Genomic DNA, 21,774 nt, shown 5'->3' with positions numbered 1-21,774 from the left:
GATTCATGACTGACCAAAAAAATAGAGTTTTTGATAAAATTATTTTAAAAGTTGTCATTAAAAACAAAATACTTGATGTTGGAGGCATGGCTCACTCAGGTGGTGCAATACCAACCAATGAGCAAAAGCATCAGATACAGCATTCCAATTCTGGTCTCAGACAAAACAAAATAATAATGAAATACTTTGTTTTAATAACATTATCCCTCCACTTTCTTAATAATAAAAAAGACCAAAAAAATAAAAAGAAAAGACCTTATTTATAGAATAGATAAATAAGTTGTAGCTATCTTAAAGGGAATGTTATGGAGTAATGAAAAAAGTGGCCTAGAACATGGGTAAATTGTGCAAGAATGTAATTTTAAGTGAAAGAATAAAGCCACAAGGCAAATGTGATTGTTTTCATGTAAATTTCAAGATGTGGCAATAAATAAGCAAGATACAGATTATGATTTAGTTCAGGACATGTAACTGTTCCTGCCGAGTGAGAGGAGAGAGTTCTCATCAAGGTGCATTAGTAAGATGACTATCTCTTGAACGTAGTGGTTGGAACACAGGAGTTTATTCATTTCCCTTCAGGTGTTTGTCCATTAGTGCTCCTATTTTTGTGTGCACTCTTATTTGTTTAACTTTTAAATTTATGAACTCAAAGAGCCTCAAAGGAGATACCTTAGTGTAATAAAGGTTAAGAAATATGAATTTTTCTCAGCTTCCCACAGTGGTTGTGCTGAATGTCTGAGGACCAAACTAGACATTTTCATAGTGTTCACCTTGGAAGTCAAAAGAAGTACACCATAGCTATAATAATAAACACACAACACTCCCAGTTCCAGAGATTAATTTTTACTATACAAAAACTCTAAACATCTAAAAAAGAAAATCAAAAGAAGATGTATCTTTAGATCACATTAGTCAAGTTACATAAGACTCAGATGAACAAACATCACATCTCCGTACCATGCGAGTACCATATAGAGAAACCCGGTCAACCATTATACCACCAGTTGAGGTATTTAGTACCTGAAAGTCAACCCAGTGCCCTCTTTGTTTATCATTTGCCTATAAAAAATAGGAAGCCCTAGCTTCTTTATAAAGCATGGAATTATTGTCAAGAAAATCATCAGAATAAAATTTGGTTAAAGGCAATAAAATAGAAGAAAGATGGCCTCTGTCAACTGCCAGTCAATAGGAATATCCAAAGTTCCTAAAATGTGTTACGTTATTACAGTCAGTCCAAGCAACACCGGGTAGTTATTTCCATGATCTGAACATAGAGTGCTGCTATCCCAAGCAATTTTGCTATGTCATAATTTTACTTTACATATGTACAGGTTGTGTTATTGTCTATCCGCATCAGGGAATCTCTTAACCATCTCATCTCAATAGCCATGACTTATCAAGCAGGAAGTTTTCTGTTGGTTCTTGCTCTCAAAAAAGGACCTGGGGAGCCCCCTTCTCTCTGTTTCCAGTACATTCTAGAAAGTCTGAATGTTTGGTTGTTTTTCTTGTAGAATGATGAGCAGTGTAGAGGACTTACAAAAAGAGTCTCTGGCTGAGCTACACTTTTGACTTCTGTGCATCTACAAGACTGTATGATCCTTTCATGTTGGCTTTTCTTGCAAAGTAAATGGTCATTCCAATAGCAGGTATTATGAGGGAGGAGGCACAATAGAGTACCAGAAGTTCAGGAGAAAAATAGTCTTTGATATTTTCTCTTCCTGGAAAATAACCAAATGGGCACAATTAATGTTTAGTATAAGAAGAAATCATTAAATAACACATTTTATTCTTATAGTACAAGTAGTTTTCTAAAGAAAGAAATTCAAAGTAGCCCTGAGGGCCAGCAGGACCTACAATGCATTTCCCTAAATTACTTGAATAACAGGTTGAAAGTTGGCTTTGGTCAGAATGGATCTAAAGATGGCAGTTTTCAATTTCTACAAACTTGGATTCACAAAGAATCTGTGTCAGAAGTGAAATAGAAATGAACATGCAATGTTTTGGGGACCTATCACAATCTCAGGAATTGGACAGGGGTCTTTGAGAAAGCAGAAGAATCTACTGGAGTACTGAGATTAGGACTCTGATCACCACGAGTGGAAATGATACCACTTCTCAAAAACAAACACAGAAATCCTGTAACATTTACAATGTGGCCATTATAGTTAAACTCTATAGATTAAGAAGGAAAGGAAGAATCCTTGCTGATATCATATATGTTTGCAAGCTATGTTTGGTATGACTGAAGTAAGATCATCTTAACATACATTATTTCCCTTCAGTAGTTGTGTTCTCTCTTGGTTTCCTGAAAGTCTTTCAACTTTAATGCCATTCCCTTATTCCCTATTGCTCCCCTAGTCTCAGTGAAGAACCCCAACATTTCTCAGAACCCATCATGCTACTTTTGATTCATATCCCTTACCTGTACTTGTAATTAAACATTATCACTATTTGCTACATTTGCTTTCCTCTTTTGACCGTAATCTCCATAAAGAAATGTATGTCTGCTTTCCTTTGGACCCACCAGCCTTTAAGTCACTACTTGGTATAAAATAGTCCCTCCAAAGTGCTTTTTAAACTCTAATAAGTATTTTAGCTTTTGTTATCCTATTGTTTGCTAATTAGTCATAGTTAGAATACAAAATAATAGTATACAAACACTTCAAAATCAGTAGTCTTTATATCCTGCAAAAGAAAGTCACCTAGCAGCTGCAATTTAACATTTATTTGTGTTAAGAGTGTTTAAGGACAGAGCACAGCATTTGTGGAGATGTGCCCCTGCCTTTACTTAGCACAGTATTGACTCACAATTAAAGTTCACTAAGTGGTATGCCTGTGGTCTCAATGCTAACAGGACTTAGTGATGTGTCTTTGGTATAACTTTTTAAAAAATATATGTGCCCATATGAAGGCTTGAATTTGGAGCTTTGAGGTTTCTGGCTCAAGGATGTAGCTCTACCACATAAACCACAGCTCCACTTCCTACCTTTTGATGACTAATTGAAGATAAAAGCCTCAACAACTCCTATTACAGAAAAGTACTCACTTCCTATCAAAAACCTTAGTCCTCATATCACAGCCTCCTGAGTAGCTAGGTTTACAGGTATGAGCCACCACCATCCAGCTAAGATCCTCTAAGTATTTATCTCAAGGCATCATGCTTGCTTGGCTGGTGCTCTACCACTTTAGCCATGCCTCCAGTCTGGCATTTTGGTAGTTAATTGTAGGTAGAGTTTTCAACACCTTTCTGCCTGAGCTAACTTCCTTACTGGAAACTATTACAAGCATGAGCTACTGACGCTAGGCACAAGGATAGCATTGTGATGGGATGTTTATCACTAATTGTGGTTAAACATCAATATCAATGATGTGCTGGGCCAAATTATTTCTGTCATTATTTTCCTTTCAGTTTAATAAGTATTACGTTTGCTTTTTTTTACTTTTCCCCTCAGGCAACAGCAAGAAAATCCTTGCTGTTGAGTCAGTTCCAGGGTAATCGCCTCATAAAAATTTTAATGGTTGTATAAATCCTGAAACTCTTACATTCCTGACCATATCTATTAATTGAATACATGTAAGCCAAGTCAACACAACTTCAAAACTCACTTAAACACATAGGAAAACAAGTTCAAAATATCCAGAAAAAATGTCAATTTTTAATCTTTTCATATATGTCCAGCTCTTTAAAACCACATTTAGTAATGGAACATGAATCTCCATTCCCACCTGAATGCCTGATATCTCTGATTACTCACTTATGTAATAAATAAGCCGTGGTAAAGATATGTGCAATTAATTTGATAAAGCAATTTAGAAAAGGTGATGTATAAAGGAAAAGAGATAAAATTCAAGAAGAAACTTCAATGTGTCTCAAAAAGGACAATTAATTACAGACAGACAGACATCAATATTAGGAGTCTAGTTTCCCAGAACTAGATGAAGTTACAGCTGGCCAGAAGCACTAAGGATTACAGGAAATAGGAAGAAAGGAATTTCAGTGCACTGGGAACTGAGATCTCAACTCATTCAGCATCCTGCAGCTCTCTTTGGAATCATGAGTTGCATACACCCCTGTGTCATTTTCAGCCACTGTGTCATTTTCAGCCACGTAGTACAAGGTTCCATTCTTTTTTGTTTGTTTGTTTTGTTTTTTGCCAGTCCTGGGCTTGGGCTCAGGGACTGAGCACTGTCCTTGGACTTTCTCAAGGCTAGCACTCTACCACTTGAGCCTCAGCACAACTTCCGGCTTTTTGCTATGTAGGTGGTACCGAGGAATCGAACCCGGGTCTTCGTGCATGCTAGGCAAGCACTCTACCACTAGGCCAAACTCCCAGCCCAAGGTTCCATTCTTAAAATGCTTAAAGAATTAATTGACCAGACCCACACAATTCAGGACAATCAGTACAGTCTTACGTATAATTGTGACATTGCCCCCTTCTTTAACATGTCTAGGTGGTTGTATTGATAGGTATATGTTTCCAGGAGCTATTGTGAAGACAGAAAATATATAGTGCCCCTTGACATCTTGAAATGGCCAGATATATGGAAAGTTAGCAAGTATTTGCCAACTTTCACTTGTGTTGGGCCTCATGGGAGTTAGCATCTGTAGTACCATTCACTCTACCAGCAAGAATGGCTTCCAGGGCACCACAGACACTCATTATTACACAAGCAATGTGAGAATGATTAATGAAGGTGAACACAGTCTAACGTCTATGAGCAGGCTCAACAGATCATACTACTGTGCATTCACAAGAGAGAGGAGGAGATGAATGCATCCTCCCAAGAGTGTTTGATGAGGCCATTATCCTTCCCTCTGCTTCTCTATATCAGTGTGTGTGTGTGTGTGTGTGTGTGTGTGTGTGTGTGTGTGTGTGTGTGTTGGTACTAGGGCTGGAACTCAACCTGGATGTTGTCATTGAGTTTCTTCTCTACCACTTGAGCCATAGCTCCACTTGTGACTTTTTGATGGTACACTTATGTACTTTTCTGCACAGGCTGGCTTTGAAGCATGATCTTCAGATCTCAGCCTCCTGAGTAGCTAGGATTCCAAGTGTGGTACTAGGCAGAGATGTGGATTTAAGGGAAATACTTAGAAGTTTTCTAGGATCAAGATTGACATTTTCCATGATGATCATGAAAAGAATTAATTGAGAGAATATGAAATTTTCCCTATTGAGGAAATAGTACTGTTTTCTAGTAAAAAGGAAGTGGGTCTGGATAGAATTTTTATTTTCCAATGTGCCTCTCTTACTGCCTTAGCTTCCCAGGGAAAAAATCTTGGAAAATATGGTAAAACACTTAACAAACCCAAGACCTTAGAGACCAATGCTAAATGGGCAACTTTGGAGGAAAAAAAGAAAGAAGGAAAGAAAAAAAAAAAAACAACAAATGGAAATTCCACAGTCACCAATGATTTATGTCAACTTCCTCATGAAACTCAACAGGGTAGAACAGCTGGGCTTGATTATTTCAGGAAATGTGGAGAAAGAGCCATAGTCAACCCAGAATCCAGCTCCTTCATCTAGAAAATCCCTCACTTAACTTCAAAACCAGAGAGCCCACCTTTCACATCCAGTGTCAAACTTCTTAACTGGGATCCCACTTTGTTTTTTGATTCACACTCATACACGCCTGCGTCCTCCAACTGCGCTTTGCGAATGGTGTACGCGCCGTCAATAGATCTCAGGACTGTGTCTCCGGTCTCTGCTTTTTTCTTCAGGATTACCCAAGTTTCTGGAACATTCCCACAGGTACAGGAGATAATGACAGTGTCTCCTTCCTTGACACTCTCAGAAGGAAAAGCTTTCAGTTGTATGTCCTTAGGAAAAACTGAAGAAGTAAATAAAAGACCATTGAAAAGGCATCTTTGAGTATCAATGTTTGTGAAGTAATGCACCTTCTATCTGGTGACTATAATGTAATTTATTAATTACAATAAAATATATGGGAAAAATGAAAAAGGGAATCTTTGACTGTGGAAAATATAAAGCAATCCCATAATAATTTAATAATATCAACAGAGCAGCTAAGAGCTTTTTGGTTGCACAGAATGCTAAGCAAGGCAAGAGTGAAGTCATGCATTTGCAGAATTGTGGGGTGTTTTTTATTGTTTTTGGTTTTTTGTTTTTGTCGGTCATGAGAATTGAACTCTGGGCCTGGGCATGTCCCTGTGCTCTTCAGCTCAAGGTTACTGCCCTACCCCTTCAGCTACAGTGCCACTTCCAGCTTTCTGGTGGTTAATTGGAGATAAGAGGCTCACAGACTTTAGTGCCCAGGTTGGCTTTGAACAGCGATCCTCAGATCTCAGCCTCCTGAGTATCTAGGATTACAGGCATGAGCCACCACTCCTGGCTGAATTGTGTTTTGAGCAAATGAAGATATGGCTATACTTGTTTAGTTCTCTTATCAGATTGATTTTTGTGTGTATGTATCCATTCCGGGACTTGAACTCAGGGCCTGGGCATTGTCCCTAAGCTTTTTTGCTCAAGGCTAATGTTCTACCACTTGAAGCCATAACTCTACTTCTGACTTTTGTGTGGTTAGTTGGCAATTAAAGCCTCACAGACTCCTTCCAGGGCTGGCTTTGAACCACAATCTTTAGAGCCTCCCAAATTGCTAGGATTACAGATATAAACCACTGGTTCCTAACAGAATTCATGAACTCAGCCTAACACAAAGAATTCAATAAATGGGTATATAATACAAATGTTATAAAATTAAAAAGAAATTTATGTCACACTATTGGGAAAAATGTCCTTTTAGTCCAAAGGCCTCAAAAGGCTTCTGTGTTTTGAGCTGTTTCTTCCCAGATTAAGGAAATTAAGCAATACAAACATGGTTTGTTTGTCCTTCACAATACAGTTTTCACTTATCAAATACAGGCTGTGGCCTATGTACCTGAGGCTCCGCTTTATTAATGCAACCCTTGTTGCTAAGATTGTCTCTCCTGGCAGTTAAGGCCACAAGGGCATGGCAATCAACCTCAAAGGATTATTTTCCTGTCATTTTCTCTTTTCTTTCTTCTCTTCTTCCTTCTTCTCTTCCTCTTCTTCCCTTTATTTTTTTCTTTTCTTTCCATTTAATTTCTTTGTGTGTGTGGTTTCTTGAGACATGCTCTAGCGATGTAGTAGGGTGGCCTCAAATATTTAAGATTGTCTGTTGAATATCCAAATTTCTTCCTTTACAATGTAAAACTCAGTAGGGACTGGAGGCTCAGCAGTAGAGTGCCTCTTTAGCAATAATTGTGTGATTGCTCCATACTGTCTAATTGAGCCAGATTGAGTGGTTTTAAACTCAAATAATTTCCCATTACACAGGTTTTCCTGTCTTTATTTCAATAATTATCACCTAAGAGCCACTGAAACTTTTGACACATCACCTAAGAGCCACATGGAACTTTTCTTTCCTTTTTTTTTTTTTTTTTGGCCAGTCCTGGAACTTGAACTCAGGGCTTGGGCACTGTTCTTGGGCTTTCTCAAGGACAGTACTCTACCATTTGAGCCATAGCACCACTTCCAGTCTTTTCTGTGTATGTGGTACTAAGGAATCAAGCCCAGGGCTTCATGTATGCTAGGCAAACACTCTACCACTAGGTCACACTCCTGGCCTGGGCCATCACTTTTAAAAGAATTTTAGGGTAAGCAACTTGGACTGTTTCATGAGCAAGTTGTATTTCAGGAAACAGCAGGAATACTCTACTATTCTCTATATAGGAAACATCATGAATTCTTAAAAAAAAAAATCCCTCAATACACTGCTGGTTGTGCACTCGTAAAATCATAGCTACTCAAAAGGCTGAAGCTGGGCATGGTGGCTCATGCTTGTAATCCTAGGTACTCAGGAGGCTGAGATGTGAGGATCACTGCTCAAAGCCAGCTCAGACACTAAAGAACGTGAAACTTTTTTTTTTCTTTCTGTGGGTCATAGGGCTTGAACTCATACGGCTTGAACTCTACCTGGGGACTGTCCCTGAACTCTTCAGCTCAAGGCTACCACCCTACCCCTGGGCCAAGCCCTACTTCCAGTTTTTTCTAGAGGTTAATTGGAGATAAGAGTCGTCCTTTTGTGCCCTGGCTGGCTTTGAATTTTTATCCTCAGATCTCAACCTTCTGAGTAGCTAGGATTAGAACATGAGACTCTTATCCTCAATCAACCTCTAAAACATCGGGAAGTAGGGCTATAGACTCGAGAGGTAGGGCAGTAGCCTTGAGCTGAAGAGCTCAGAGCGCACTCAGGCCCAGAGTTCAAGCCTCATGACCCACAGAAAAAGGAGGCTGAGATCTGAAGATCAGCCAAGCCAGACAGGAAAGCCCACGCAATTCTGATCTGCAATTAACTAGCAAAAGGAGCTGGAAGTGGAGTTATGGTTCAAGTGATAGAGGACTAGCCTAGAACACAAAAACTCAGGGTCAGTGTCAGGCTCTGAATTTAAGCCCCTGAACTAACACAAAAACAAAACAAAACAAAATCCCTTCATATATTTTCTTTTTAAATAAAAGCTTTGTTTTCAACCAGACACAGGAAACTCACATGTCTAATCTCAGGTATGCAAAAGGCTAAGCTCTGAGAATTAAGGTTGGGTCGACAAATCAGAAGGGCCATTAACACCAATGAAATTGCAAAAAGCCAGAACTGGAGGTATGTTCCAAGTATTAGAATACCAGTTGTGAGAAAGTCAAGCAAAAGCTTTTAGGAGCTGTTACTAGAGCACTAGCCAAGGAGCAAAAGCATAACCTGCCAAGTTAGAATCCCAATCTCAATCCCAAGACAAAAGAGAGAGAGAAAAAAAAAAAAAGAGTGTGAAGCCTAGAGTTCAAGCCCCAGTACTGGCATGCATACACACACACACACACACACACACACACACATGCACGACACACATAAGCTTTGTTTTCAAGGAAGGTTTTGTTTATCATCAGAAGCAAGACTTAAGAAAATCTTAGTGCGAACCATACTCTGCTCACCTTGTACAATTAATTCTACTTCCTTTGCACTTATTCCAGCCTGGTTAGTCCCTTTACATACATAAATGCCAGCATCTTCTACTTTTGTAGAAACTAAAGTGAGAGTTGTGTTCTCAGAAAGAGGTTGGAGAGTTCCGTTGCTCAGCTGTCTGCTCCACAGAATCTTTGGATCTGGGAAGCCATCACTAAAGCATGTCATATTCACAGAACTGCCCTCCTCCAGGATGGAGGAGGGGGTCACCAAGACTGTAGGTTCCTTGGGGGGCACTGAGAAGGGAGAAACACTCATTAGTTTGGCATTCTTATACTCTCCATTCCAAAGAGTTTCCATGATATTGTAAAAACTGGGCAATGGAGTCAGAGCTTTTGAATCATCTACACATCTTGATTATCAGCAGAGCTTTTTGTCTGCATTTACTCTGGGAGATGCAGGTAAGTAGCACACAAACAAGTCTGTTTCCTAATAGAAGGAAGTTATGTTGGATTCTTCTTGCTACCAAAGCCGTGTGAGTGTATATTTGCCTTTGGTGATGCACTGAACACAAATAACACCTACTGGAATCTCCTCTAGGAATAAGTGACTATTATCTTTTCTATGCAATGAATCTGAGATGACTTACTGACTCATTTGAAGGAATGAAATATGAACAAAAATGGCAGTGTCATACCCAAACCCAATGCTGCTTCCTTAAAGGTCTCTGTTCTGGAAAATGAACATAGGCTACCTCCCTTGAGGAGGTCATGGCATAAAGAAATAGCAAGTCACCCCCAGAAAAGGCCAAGACAAAAAGGCAAGGCCAGCTGGAACCAGACAGAGGTTGACCTGGATTGAGGATGCACTGTTGATACCAGGAAAAGCACAATATCACTCAGCTGGTCATGGAAGCCAGTGCATGGAATCTTTAACAAACACATGGCCATTATTTTACATTTAGAGGAGCTGTTTGTTACCATCATCATTGTTTTGAATTTTTTCACTTTTCCTCAGAGGGATTTTTTTTAACTATTAACTTCATGTTAACCATTGCCTGGCAAAGGAAAGAAAGCAATCAATCCAATGTAAAGAATATCCAGATGTAGCATGCATGTAATTACCATTGACATACAGCGTGTGTGTACTCTGCCTTTGTTTGGGTTCAGATTCCATCTCACCCATATGTAACTTGGCTAGACAAACAAGAGCTTTTCCAGTATCTTCAGTGGTAGGGGTGAAGGTCATGTCCAAACTTTTGGTCTCCAGGGATTTCCTGTCCGTTGCCTCCAAAAAGTGTTTGCTCATCAAAATCGTTCCTTCCTTCAATAATTCAATCTCCAAATGGTCAAAAGGGTACACATAAGGAACTGTGCAGTTCACAGTGATGGGTCTCCCACTCACCAGCAGGCCACTCATCTCAATTTCTGGATCTCTGGGGAAGGCTGTAAATATCAAGCAAAAAGGCTTACATGGGATATTCAGAAAATTGAGTTCTGGTCTGTGAAATACACAGAGTTCATAATGGCATCTCTATAACTAAGCTGGGAAAGAATCTCAAGCCCAGATATCCATGGCTCATGCCTATACTCCTAGCTACTCAGGAGGCTGAGATCTGAGGATCCAAGTTTGAAACCAATCCAAGCAGACAAATCTACAAGACTCTTCAATTAACCAGCAAAAAATAGGAAGTTGGGATATGGCTTAAGTGGGGAGCACCAGCTCCAAGTGAAAACGCCAAGGGGCAGGGGCGGGAGTTTGGCCTAGTGGTAGAGTGCTTGCCTAGCATGCATGAAGACCCGGGTTCGATTCCTTGGTACCACATACTTAGAAAAAGCCGGAAGTGGTGCTGAGGCTCAAGTGGTAGAGCTCTAGCCTTGAGAAAAAAATCCAAGGACAATGCTCAGGCCCTGCCAAGTGTGAGGCCCTGAGTTCAGTACACACACACACACACACACACACACACACACACACACACACACAAATACATAGATGACATTAAGTCTAAACACATAATTATAATATTTATTATAATATTATTGGAAACTTAGTACATTAACAAATACTATTCTAACCAATACTATTTCTTTTCTGATGATGTCATAGGACCAATCACACACCTGCTCTTTGCTAAACCTATTTGGCTTTTACTGTGTTATTTATGGACTCTGTATATAAAGAAATATAAAATATTCATGACTATTTAGCATGACTAATGCCTTAATATTTGCTGTAGTGTTTTTTAAAATGGCATCATTGAATAAATAGTAAAATTGAAGTTTTTAGAGGCCGTGAGACTTTTCCTTATAGATTTCACCTAGTTAGTGATTGAGCGAATCTCAAATCTGTTCTCTGACTTCAGAATCTGGGCTGTTGAGCTTCTCTGTATCAAATAAGATGGACAGCAGTTCTTAATCTAGGCAGTTTACTAGCTAATGATAAAATTAGGTAACAGTGTTAAAGTTATTTCTCAGGTAATACTTAAGCAAAGAACTTATATAATTTAAATTCTAACCTAATTATAGAGAATGTAATCTTATAGTAATTATAATATATCCAATGTAAACTGATGAGACTGAAATAGTTATCAAGGATAAAATAACATGAAAAAGCTTTTTTATTCCCCTGAAGTAAAATGCTATTAAACTAATATATTTTCAAATGTTTCTATATAACAGGAACACTTCACCACTGGTTTTCACTTCTGCTGGGAATGTGACTACATCAGCAGTTCTAGGTAACATGATAAAGCAATAAAATTTACCCTCCTCTGGAGAGATTTAAATCCCTTTACGGGCATTCACTCCTTCTGGACAAAAATCTGAAGGGTAGCACAAATGTGGTCAGGGTTTGTGGTGGAAAAAAAATCTTCACAATGTGTGCTCTGGGGTTTGTTGAATAAGACAGGTCAAGGTGACCCCTTCAAAAACAACCTCATGGTGACTGTCTATTTTCTTCTTGAGTCATTATAGTGTAGGATGCTTTAACAATGCCAGATACATGGGGACTTGAGATTTCAAGGGATTTTCATGAAGGCAGCAGGAAGAGTATGGTTTCAGGACTGGATGCTGCCTCTGGATTCTGCTCTGACATGTCCTTGAGCTGTTACAGCCAGTAGCCTGCCTCATCGTCCACTCCCTGTCTTCAGTTTTTGGCTTCCTGTTGCTTCCCAGATGCCTCGTTTTGCCCCATTCTGCAGATTAAACAGAAGGCCTAATTTTTGCCCTCAGTTTGAATGGCTCACTGGCAGCCACCCCTACTCAGTTATCTGGATGGATTCTCCTGCCCCGTGCCCCCCCCCTCCATTCTCACTGTCATCTCATACACACCCCATCCCCAAGCAATGGGTGGGCAGTGAGGGAGGGGCATGAAGTATGACCAAGGTAATTGCTATGTGCATGTGTGATATATGATGGGCTCGAGTCAAGCCCATTGTGTGCCACCAAGCTGGGTTAGTTCCCAGAGATTCAGGAACCATTCACAATGTTAAATTCTCCTTCTAAACAAATGAATTCCATTGCATATCACAGGCAAGAATTTTTTCTCTTCCAATAGGAATGGAAAAACAACACAGCAGCCAGTTGTGAAAATCACTTACAGTAGAGGTCCACCTGAATCCCTTTCTCCTGTTTCTTAGGCCCGCAGGTCGCCATGCACAGGTAAGAGTGTTCGTTCTCCAAACTCACAGAACTCAGAGTTAGGGTGGACTTGGCTCTGGCACTGCTCACCTGCCCCCTCAGAGGGCTGTCTATCTGCGTTCTCCAAGAGAACGATGGAGACTCACAGCCTGTGACTGAACACGTCAGCACCACTGTCTCCCCAATCTGGGCCGCAACCCTCGGGCCAGGAGAGATGTCCATGGTAAATGGTTTCTCTAGGGAGAAGAAAGGACAAGGCAAATAACATAATTGCATTTATGGATTTCATTTTCCTCCCCTTCCAGCAACTGTCTGTTCCAGGAAATACTCTTGCCAAGTTGCAAACATGAAGTACAAGACCACACCGTGTGTGTGTGTGTGTGTGTGTGTGTGTGTGTGTGTGTGTGTGCGCGCGCACATGCACATGCACCAGTACTGAGACCTGAACTCAAGGGGAATTCAGCTTTTGATTGACTGTGTTACTCAAGGCTGGCGCTCCACCACTTGAGCCGTACCTCCACTGCCAGCAATTTGTTGATTAATTGGAGATAAGAGTCTCATGAGCTTTCCTGTCTCGGCTGGATTTGAACTGTGGTCCTCAGCTTTTGGCCTCCTGCATAGCTATGAGTAGAAGCATGAGCGACAATTGCCTACCTAAGCACACATTTTTTTTAAAAAAAAAATTGTGAATCCATTTGAGGGCAATTAAAGCAGAGTAGTTATGGACAAAGTGTGTCAAGAGAGAGATTGGCATCATTCTTGGCAATAATCCAGTCTCTGCTCAACTATAGTTTGCTAGGTCACTGTAATATGAACAAACGATTGGATCCTTTACTGGTTCCTGTATGTCAGGTGCCTTGCATACCACTTTTGACAGATTATGTATTTTAATCTTCCTGATAACTCCCTGAACAAATTATGCTATTTTTTTCTACATTCTCCTTCTTCTGGCTCTCTCCTTTCTCTTCCTTTCCCCACCCTACCTCTTTCTTCTGCAGGCAATTTAGGCTCCTATATGTTAAATAATAATTTCACCTAGCTTTCAAAGGGCAAATTAAAACTTAGTATAAGTTGATCTGAATCAAGATTCCAACTTTTCTGTTGCTACAATAACTATGTCTAGTAATCCTAATGGGAAAATAGAAAAGGTACTAGAAAAATCACACACCTCCAAAACATACACATGTCTTCTAATTATGAATCTATGCCAATATCTTCTGCTTCAACAACACTGTTATATCTTTGAGAGTAACATAGAATCATACTGAAAGCAATGTAAAACTTTAAGTACTAAAATTGTAAGTTACCCCGTAAGTATGTGGGATGAAATATAAAAAGTATATTACAACCAATTCAGTTGAATTAGTTGAGAAATGGGGACAACTCTGGTTATTTCAGGAAAGCTGTCCAGCTGGTTTGTCCCCCAACAGTGAAATTTAAACATAGAATCTTGTGCCAGACAGATGCTCTGCTACCTAAGTCAGACCCGAGCTCTTTTAGTTTTAGTTATTTTTAATAGTATCTCAGGCTTTCCTGGATCATCCTCCTTCTATTTTGTGCTTCCTGCATATCTAGGATAAACACAAGTCCAGCATTATTTTATTTGTTGAGATGGTGGTCCACATGGCAAAGCTCTAGCCTTCAATGAAAAGGCTAAGGGAAAAAACCCAGGCCATGAGTTCAAGCCCTAATACTGGCACAAACACAATAATAATAATATTAATAATAATAGATATGATTAGCTCTAAATAAGGTATGGATTATGGATGAAGGTGATCTCGTAAATGTAACTGAATAACTATTGGACCTTATTTGGCAACTTATAAACTATGCTGACTCTGAGATTTTAGCTATCTTCTGGAGTTATAGTAAAGGATCAGTATGGTTCATAATTTACCAGGAGACTCCTGGAAAATACTAGATATACAATCAATAGATAGTACAACAGTATTACATACAATAATACACACAATATTACAACAATAGATATTACAACAATTCATCTGAGACTCAATTCTCTCATCTGAACCATGGAAATAAAATATTCACCCTGTCATCCCTTAAAGGTTGGAGTTGGCTTATAGTAAGTGTCAGAAACATAGCTGGTAGTTGGTGAATAATATTATGTAAAAATACAACTGAGAAGTGATAAAAAAAATAGCATGCGATATCAAGAGGGTTGAAGAAGAGGTTAGATTCTTGAGGCCATTCTGAGAAGAACTACAGAATTTGCTGACATAAAACAGGATCATGGATATGAGACTAATGAGTGTATAAGAGTTCTGTTGCCAGGCAGAGTGAAAAGAGATGCCCAGATGGGGTAATTTGAATATATTGTCATCCATGGGGCAGGAAGAAGGAAGGGTGCCAAGCAATGCAGCAGTCAGCAAGGAATCATGTGATCCAGAAAGAGTGATGGAGAAAACAATGAGAAAAGCAGAGCCATGAAGCAGTGGGAGGAAAGCCTTCCTAACCATTAGGATATGATACATATTGGCACCAAAGTACATCCAATGTTCATTGACAGGGTCCAAGTGATTCAGCATTCAAATTTCATCACCATTGCTCTCCAAAAATAGCACCATTATCATGCCTTTCCCAGTCACATTCTACTCACCTTCAACAATTAATTCCACCTCTTTTCTGTGTCTCCCAATCAGATTAGCTCCTTCACACACATAAATTCCAGAATCTTCGATCCTCATAGCAATTAAGGTTAGAGTTGAATTTCCAGAGAGTGGCTGAAGGTTCTCATTCTCTAGTTTCTTACTCCAGAAAATTTCAGGAGCTGGTAGGCCCTGACTAGAACAGGTCATTGTCACAGAATCGCCTTCTTGCAGCCTTGTGGAGGGTTGCACGGAAATGACCGTGTTTTGGGGTGAGACTGGAAAGACAAGGCATCAAAAAGGCAAATTGTTACGTATCATCTTTAGCTGCTAGGTTTGTAGGCTGTATTTGTAGACTTTCCCACATCTCCAACTACCTGGTCACGATAGCATCGAACAAGCCAATTTTTTACTAACTCATTGAGTTACTTTTTAATGTTTGGTATTTTCATATAGGTGTAAATATTTAAAAATTAAGCAAGGCCAAAGGGAAGAGGAGGAGACAAGATGATTGGGAAGGGGTGAGGGGAGGGGAAATGGGGACAAAAACACGAGAAGGGGTATCAATGTGGGAGAATTAATGCACATACTACCTGACGAATGTAACTGTAACTCCTCTATACATTATTCCAACAATTAAAAAAAAAAAGAATGGCCTAACAAATAAGATACTAAAAAAAGAAAAGAAAAGAAATTAAAGCAAGACCTTAAAAATCATGTGGGGGGCTGGGAGTTTGGCCTAGTGGTAGAGTGCTTGCCTAGCATGCACGACGACCCAGGTTCGATTCCTTGGTACCACATACATAGATAAAAGCCAGAAGTGGTGCTGAGGCTCAAGTGGTAGAGCTCTAGCCTTGAGAAAGTCCAAGGACAGTGCTCAGGCCCTGAGCTCAAGGCCAGGACTGGCAAAAAAAAACCCATGTGGCTTAGTAAGTGTCCCTACCTGAGGAAGGATCCCATCCAAGAATCCCTTCCAAAATCCCACTCAGGCACTGGAAAGTGACCAGGAGATGACACTGCCTACAAAAATGTCAAGCTGACTTCTTCATCTTTCATTATGAAGAGGTTTTGCCTCTATTGAACTAAAATCTCCTTTTCCTTTCTGAAATTTTCCTCACCTTTTCACATTGGTCATCATTCTGCTCTGTGCTATTACAGAATAAATTAACACCTTCTCTGACACAAAGTTGAATTTCCAGCAGCAAAGAGATCCCTAATCCAGTCATTGAATGACACTTGGTTCCATTGTTTCTCTTCTGCCTCCCTATCTTAACAATTCTTCTCAAAAATTGGTTAAAATCCCTTCCATCTCATTCTCTTTGGACTAACTGTGCTATAATTAACAATTGTCCTTTTAAATGGAATGCCCATAGAAGAATAGATTATTTTAGCATAAAACAGCAGAGTTTCCAACTCACAGTTCTAGGATAACGAAACTGTTCCCCAAATCCCTGGGCAGTCTCGGGGTGATGATGGAATTAAATCCTATCACTTTCCAGTCATCTGATGCACATACACACATGTGAGCCTACAAGTATGCACAAGAATATATACACCTATGCACACACAGAGAATAACTGCTCCAGTTTCTATATATTTCAAGTGATAATACATGAGTTTACAGGAGGTATGATCAAAAACATGTTATTATTGGAGCCTATTTCCTACTACCCAATCAGATATGACTGTTCCCACTGGACAGGTAGAGAAATAGAGAAATTAAGGAACCCTTGGCTTCACAGTTAACAGAGCCAGGAATTAAGCTCAAGATTTCTCAATCCAAATTCAGTATTTTTTTTTACTATACTATACATTCCACAAGTACATACTGTAGACTTGAAGGTCTTTGGTAGCCTCCCTTTCTTTGGGTACAGAATCCATTTCATCAATATCAATGTGTAATTTAGCTCGGCAAACAAGAGCTTTTCCAATATCCTCAATGACAGGGGTAAAGGTCACTTCCACACTCTTGGTTTCCAGAGATTTCCTTTCCATATCTTCCAGAAAGTCCTGAGTTTTCATGAGTTGATTGCCTTTCAGGAAATCCACCTCCAGCCTGTCAAAGGGGTACACATCAGGCACTACACACTGGGCAGTGATTGGCTTTCCAACCTCCACAGGGCCGCTCAGACGAATCTCTGGATCTTTGGGGAAGGCTGGAAAGGACAAATGAGTTCATCAGTGGGCTTTCTGCTCATGTTGATAAAATTACTTACTATTGGGATAGCAGTTTATCCTAGTGGTAGAGTGCTTGCCTAGCATGCACAGAGACCTGTGTTCAAGTCCTCGGTACTACATACATAGAAAAAGCCAGAAATGGTGCTGTGGCTCAAGTGGTATAGCTCTAGCCTTAAGAAAGACCAAGGACAGTGCTCAGGGCCCTGAGTTCAAGTACCAGGACTGGCAAAGAAAATAAAAAATTTAAAAATTACTTACTGTTTTCCAACAATGCAAATTAAACCTAATGTTTTGGTTATAAAATGAAACATTTAATTAGATTTTTATGGTTTGAGATGCCCTCAGGAGGTCAGAATAAGCTATGTATTGGAGCATTCTTCATTTTGACCCTGTGTTTATTACTGGTTGTATGTCACTAGAGTAAAAGAAGGGAGAAAAACTATTATTTATTGAAACACTGGGTGTCTGTAACCATGCTGTAGACTTAAATTACTTTCTTTTATCTTGTTTTTATCATTTTTATTAGAATCCACTAGTTTGTAGAAAGTCAGAGTTTCCTTGCGACTTTCCATACATACATACACATATTGCTTTGGTTCTGCAGATAAAAAAATGTGGATTGAATATTTGCCTAACTTTGCTTGAGGGCAAACAGCTGGTAAATGTCAAAGCTAGGATTTAAACTCAGGATTTCTATTTTTTTTTATCACTACTGCAAATTAATACTACATTGTATCACATTCTCTTATTCTGGTCAGGGCAGATGTAGTTTCAGTTTTTAAGATAAGGAACAGCATGAAATATCTTTGTAAAGAATAGTTTCTGTGCATGATATGCAAGAAAATAAAGAATGGTTTAAAGAGTTTGCTTCTTACCCTGATGTTGGTGCCAACTGTCAGTACTCAAGAGGCTGAGCTCAAAGCTAGCCTGACCTGAACAGAAACATCCATGAAACTCCATCTCCAATTAACCAGCCAAAAGCTGGACTGAAGGCATGGACCAATCAACAGAACACCAACCCTGAGCAAATGCTGAAAGAATGTGAAACTCTAGGACCCCCCCCACAAAAAAATTTACCCACCAGAAATGTGCTTTTGTACAACCTTTCAATACTAGATTTATTTCTTAAAATGCCTAAGAACTAGCGCTCCAACTAGTCCTCTACTGAACCTTCCAGAACAAAGCAACACACAATTCCATCACCTTTGCAAGATGTATCTCTCTCACTGCATTCTATTTTGATGGTAACAAGTTGGTAGATTTGAGACTAGGTAGTAAATAGAATACCAAGGCCCAATTCCTCAGCACAGTATAATCAAATGTGAAATAGACCCAGAACTGCTACACATAAGGAGAAACAGACATTCTTGCAGGGGGGAAAAGAAACACAACATAGGCAACATAATTGAAGCCAGAAGAGTCTTCATTTCTCTTTTTAAAGTCTTCAACTGGTACATATGGGTATAAGACAAAGGAAATGGTACTTGAAAATTTTTCCATCACTTATTTCTTTCCCTCATACTTTGTATAAAATGTGCAGATAATCCAACATAGTTTTATGACAGGTAATATAAGAACATACTACTTTCCTCTGTATTTACATAAGGAGACCTTTTGAGGTCCTCATGAGGCAGCCAGACATAAACTCTGCATGTACAACCAGCATAATTGAAAGCAGCTGGCCAGGCCCACTTCCTCCAGAAGTTTTAGAAACACATGGGCCTTGTTGAAATTTCCATTAAAGTTACTGAGCAAAGTTGGATGTGGGTACAGTAGAAAGGAACCAATGTAATTATAAGATAATTAAATGAGATGTTCATGAAGAAATGACCATATATGTGAATAGTTTTAATGCTTCATCTTGTTTTATTTAGAAAAAAGGCCATCAATAAAGGCAATTGATTTAGGTAAGGTATATATTTTACTCTCGTTGCTGATTTAAGTTGTGGAGTTGAAAGGGCTGTAGAATGCATTTTTTGCCAGTCTGATATAGGAAGAACATTCACTCACACTCACCAGGCAAACATTTGAGGTAGAACTCTAATACTTTATGGCAACTGTAACAACAAAAATGTCTAAATTTGTCAAAGCAAGCATGGAATGGATGAAATACCTGCAGGTATTTTTTGTTGTATCTTAGCAGAAGATTTTTAAATCTATCACTGAATTACAGATCTCCTGCTTAATCTATAAATGGATTTTAAGCCCCAAATTGCCTAAGATTACATAAATGAAAAGTCTCTAAAGGGTAGAATTCATAAATCATGCAGGTGAAGCAAGTAAACATGTAAGGATATAGTCAAATGCAAGGTTTTTAAAACAAAATAAAAATGAAAAGAATCTTAGAGATGTACATTTTATAACTAAGGAATTTATAACTGAGTCTTTCCTATACATTCTCACAATGAGTGTTGCAAACAGAAGTAGAGATTGAAAGTTGGGCTAGCCTTAGCTCTCTAGCTTTTTGATGCTGTGCGTTTGCTAGCCAGGAATCTAGAAATAAGTGTCTTTTTTAGTCATACTGCAATTTTATTTAAATGCAAACTTATGTGTTTTTAATTATTCAAAGGTGAATATATCTTATTTGCAAACACACACTAGAAATGAGTGTCTTTTTAACCACAGTTCCTTTAAAAATCAACTTTAAAGCTAAACTGAGATCAGCAAAATTTTATTTTTTAAAGCACTCACAGTAGATCTCCACTTGGATTCCTTTTTCCAGTTTCCCAGATCCGCAGGTGGCCGTGCACAGGTACGAGTGTTCATTGTCGAAACTCACAGGATCCATGGTAAGCATGGATGTGGTCCTCTCATTGATCACCTTCGCATTTAATGGACTGTCTATCTGGGTTCTCCAAGAGAAAGATGGGGACTCGCAGTCTGTCGTGCTACAAGTCAATGAGATGGAGTCACCAATCTGAGCGAGGGTTCTGGAGTCAGGGGAGGTCTCGATTTTAAAAGCTTGAGCTGCAAAGGAAAAAAGGGAGAGTGAGAGAAAGAGAGGAAATGAGAGAGAAGCAAACTTAGGCACTGGTTTGTCTCGAAGTCTAGCCTCACATCTCTACTGCAGTGCAATGTCTCAGATCCATCTTGGCTGATCTCTTTCCTGAACTGCTTCAAACACACGTAAGGGAGCTAAGAAACCCTATAACCACTGCCCAGGAAGGAGCTGGAATCGTCGCCACCCAGGAGAACTTGCACATTCTTGACCTTCATATTCATTTATCAAAGTTGTTTTGGTATTTTTCAAGTTTGACCTCATTAGCAAATACAGGAAACTGATGAGATACATCTACTACAGACACAATCCAAATTACCCATTTGACATTGGGGGGAAGAAGGGGTGGTAATTGTAGTTTTACTATGAAATTTATGTAGTGTATAGGAAAATCTCATTAGTGCATTGAAAGTGAGCTTACATTCAATTTTCCCATGGCTTAAAATCCTTAGTGCCTTTCTTCACTACCCCAGGCAAAAAGTTAAAATGAAGCCAACAAACCAAGGTTAAACATGAAATGTTAACGTTTTGAAACAGATCAAGAGGAACTTACAAACTGCAAACACTGTCCAGAGTAACTTTAAGGCTCCAAAGATTGCGACCATCTTCCCAGGCATTGTAAATTGCTGCTGCAGAGAGAAAACAATGGCTCAAAAGGCTTCTTTCTGCCCCTGCTTGAAAGTGCCTGGGCAGAGTCTTCAGCTCCCAAAGCCAGAGAGGCTGGTGTGAGTGAAATAGAAAGTCTGCTCTTTATAATAGAGGGTCTTGCTGCAAAGGCAGAGGAGGAGGGAAATCCCTTCAAGGGGAAACCCGGACAGAGCCAGTGGGGGGGAAATGCAGCTGACACCCAGCCAAGTCCCAGCATTAACCCCTTCAGTGGCTTCAGGACTGAAGTTACTGCCTGGGAATGCAAAACACTTCCAACACTATACAATACGTGCAGGCTGTCCTTGACCTTCCACTCCACAAAGGATTGGCTCTCCTGGGAAAGTATGTGACAATTTCCATTCCAGAATGAAGAAGCCGCTTGAATCCAAGCAGGGCAGATAGACACACAGACACACACAGAGACACAGAGAGAGATTATCTTGCACTTTTTGAATTGGATATATAGCCATTATCATATGAACTTACTCTTTCCACTAAAGAAAATGTGTTCGCCGTTTTAAATCTGAGATTAAAGATTCTCTTCCAAGGAAAACAAAAAGGAAAAGCACCCTTCTTTTCATGATTTTCTTTTTTCTTTTTCAACAAAAGGGAGTGGATACAACTTCTGAATTTTGTATTTCATACAAATAGCTCTTGTGACAGAAGAATCAACTTTCTTAAATGATTTTTTTTTAAAGTGCAAAGTAAAAGAATGTAACTGGGTGTTGCTGCCAAAAGAGAGGAAATGATTTCTTTTCTTTTGTTTCAG

At 39.4% G+C, this 21,774-nt stretch overlaps 1 protein-coding gene across 1 annotated transcript; it reads right to left on the bottom strand.

Moving 5' to 3' along the window:
- Positions 1–827: 827 nt before the first annotated feature.
- Positions 828–21,233, bottom strand: Vcam1 (vascular cell adhesion molecule 1). The gene is made up of 9 exons (XM_090334275.1): positions 20,911–21,233; positions 20,051–20,326; positions 17,011–17,337; positions 15,193–15,459; positions 12,536–12,811; positions 10,062–10,382; positions 8,967–9,233; positions 5,566–5,832; positions 828–1,718 (listed from the first exon to the last, which is right to left on the bottom strand). The coding sequence occupies exons 1-9, from the start codon at positions 20,972–20,974 to the stop codon at positions 1,558–1,560; spliced, it is 2,226 nt and encodes a 741-aa protein (XP_090190401.1). The 5' UTR covers positions 20,975–21,233; the 3' UTR covers positions 828–1,557.
- Positions 21,234–21,774: the final 541 nt, after the last annotated feature.

This window comes from Megascapheus bottae, chromosome 6 (assembly GCF_031878675.1).
Source record: "Megascapheus bottae isolate mThoBot1 chromosome 6, mThoBot2.hap1, whole genome shotgun sequence".
Lineage (NCBI taxonomy): Eukaryota > Metazoa > Chordata > Mammalia > Rodentia > Geomyidae > Megascapheus > Megascapheus bottae.
This window is presented reverse-complemented; position numbering and strand designations above follow the sequence as displayed.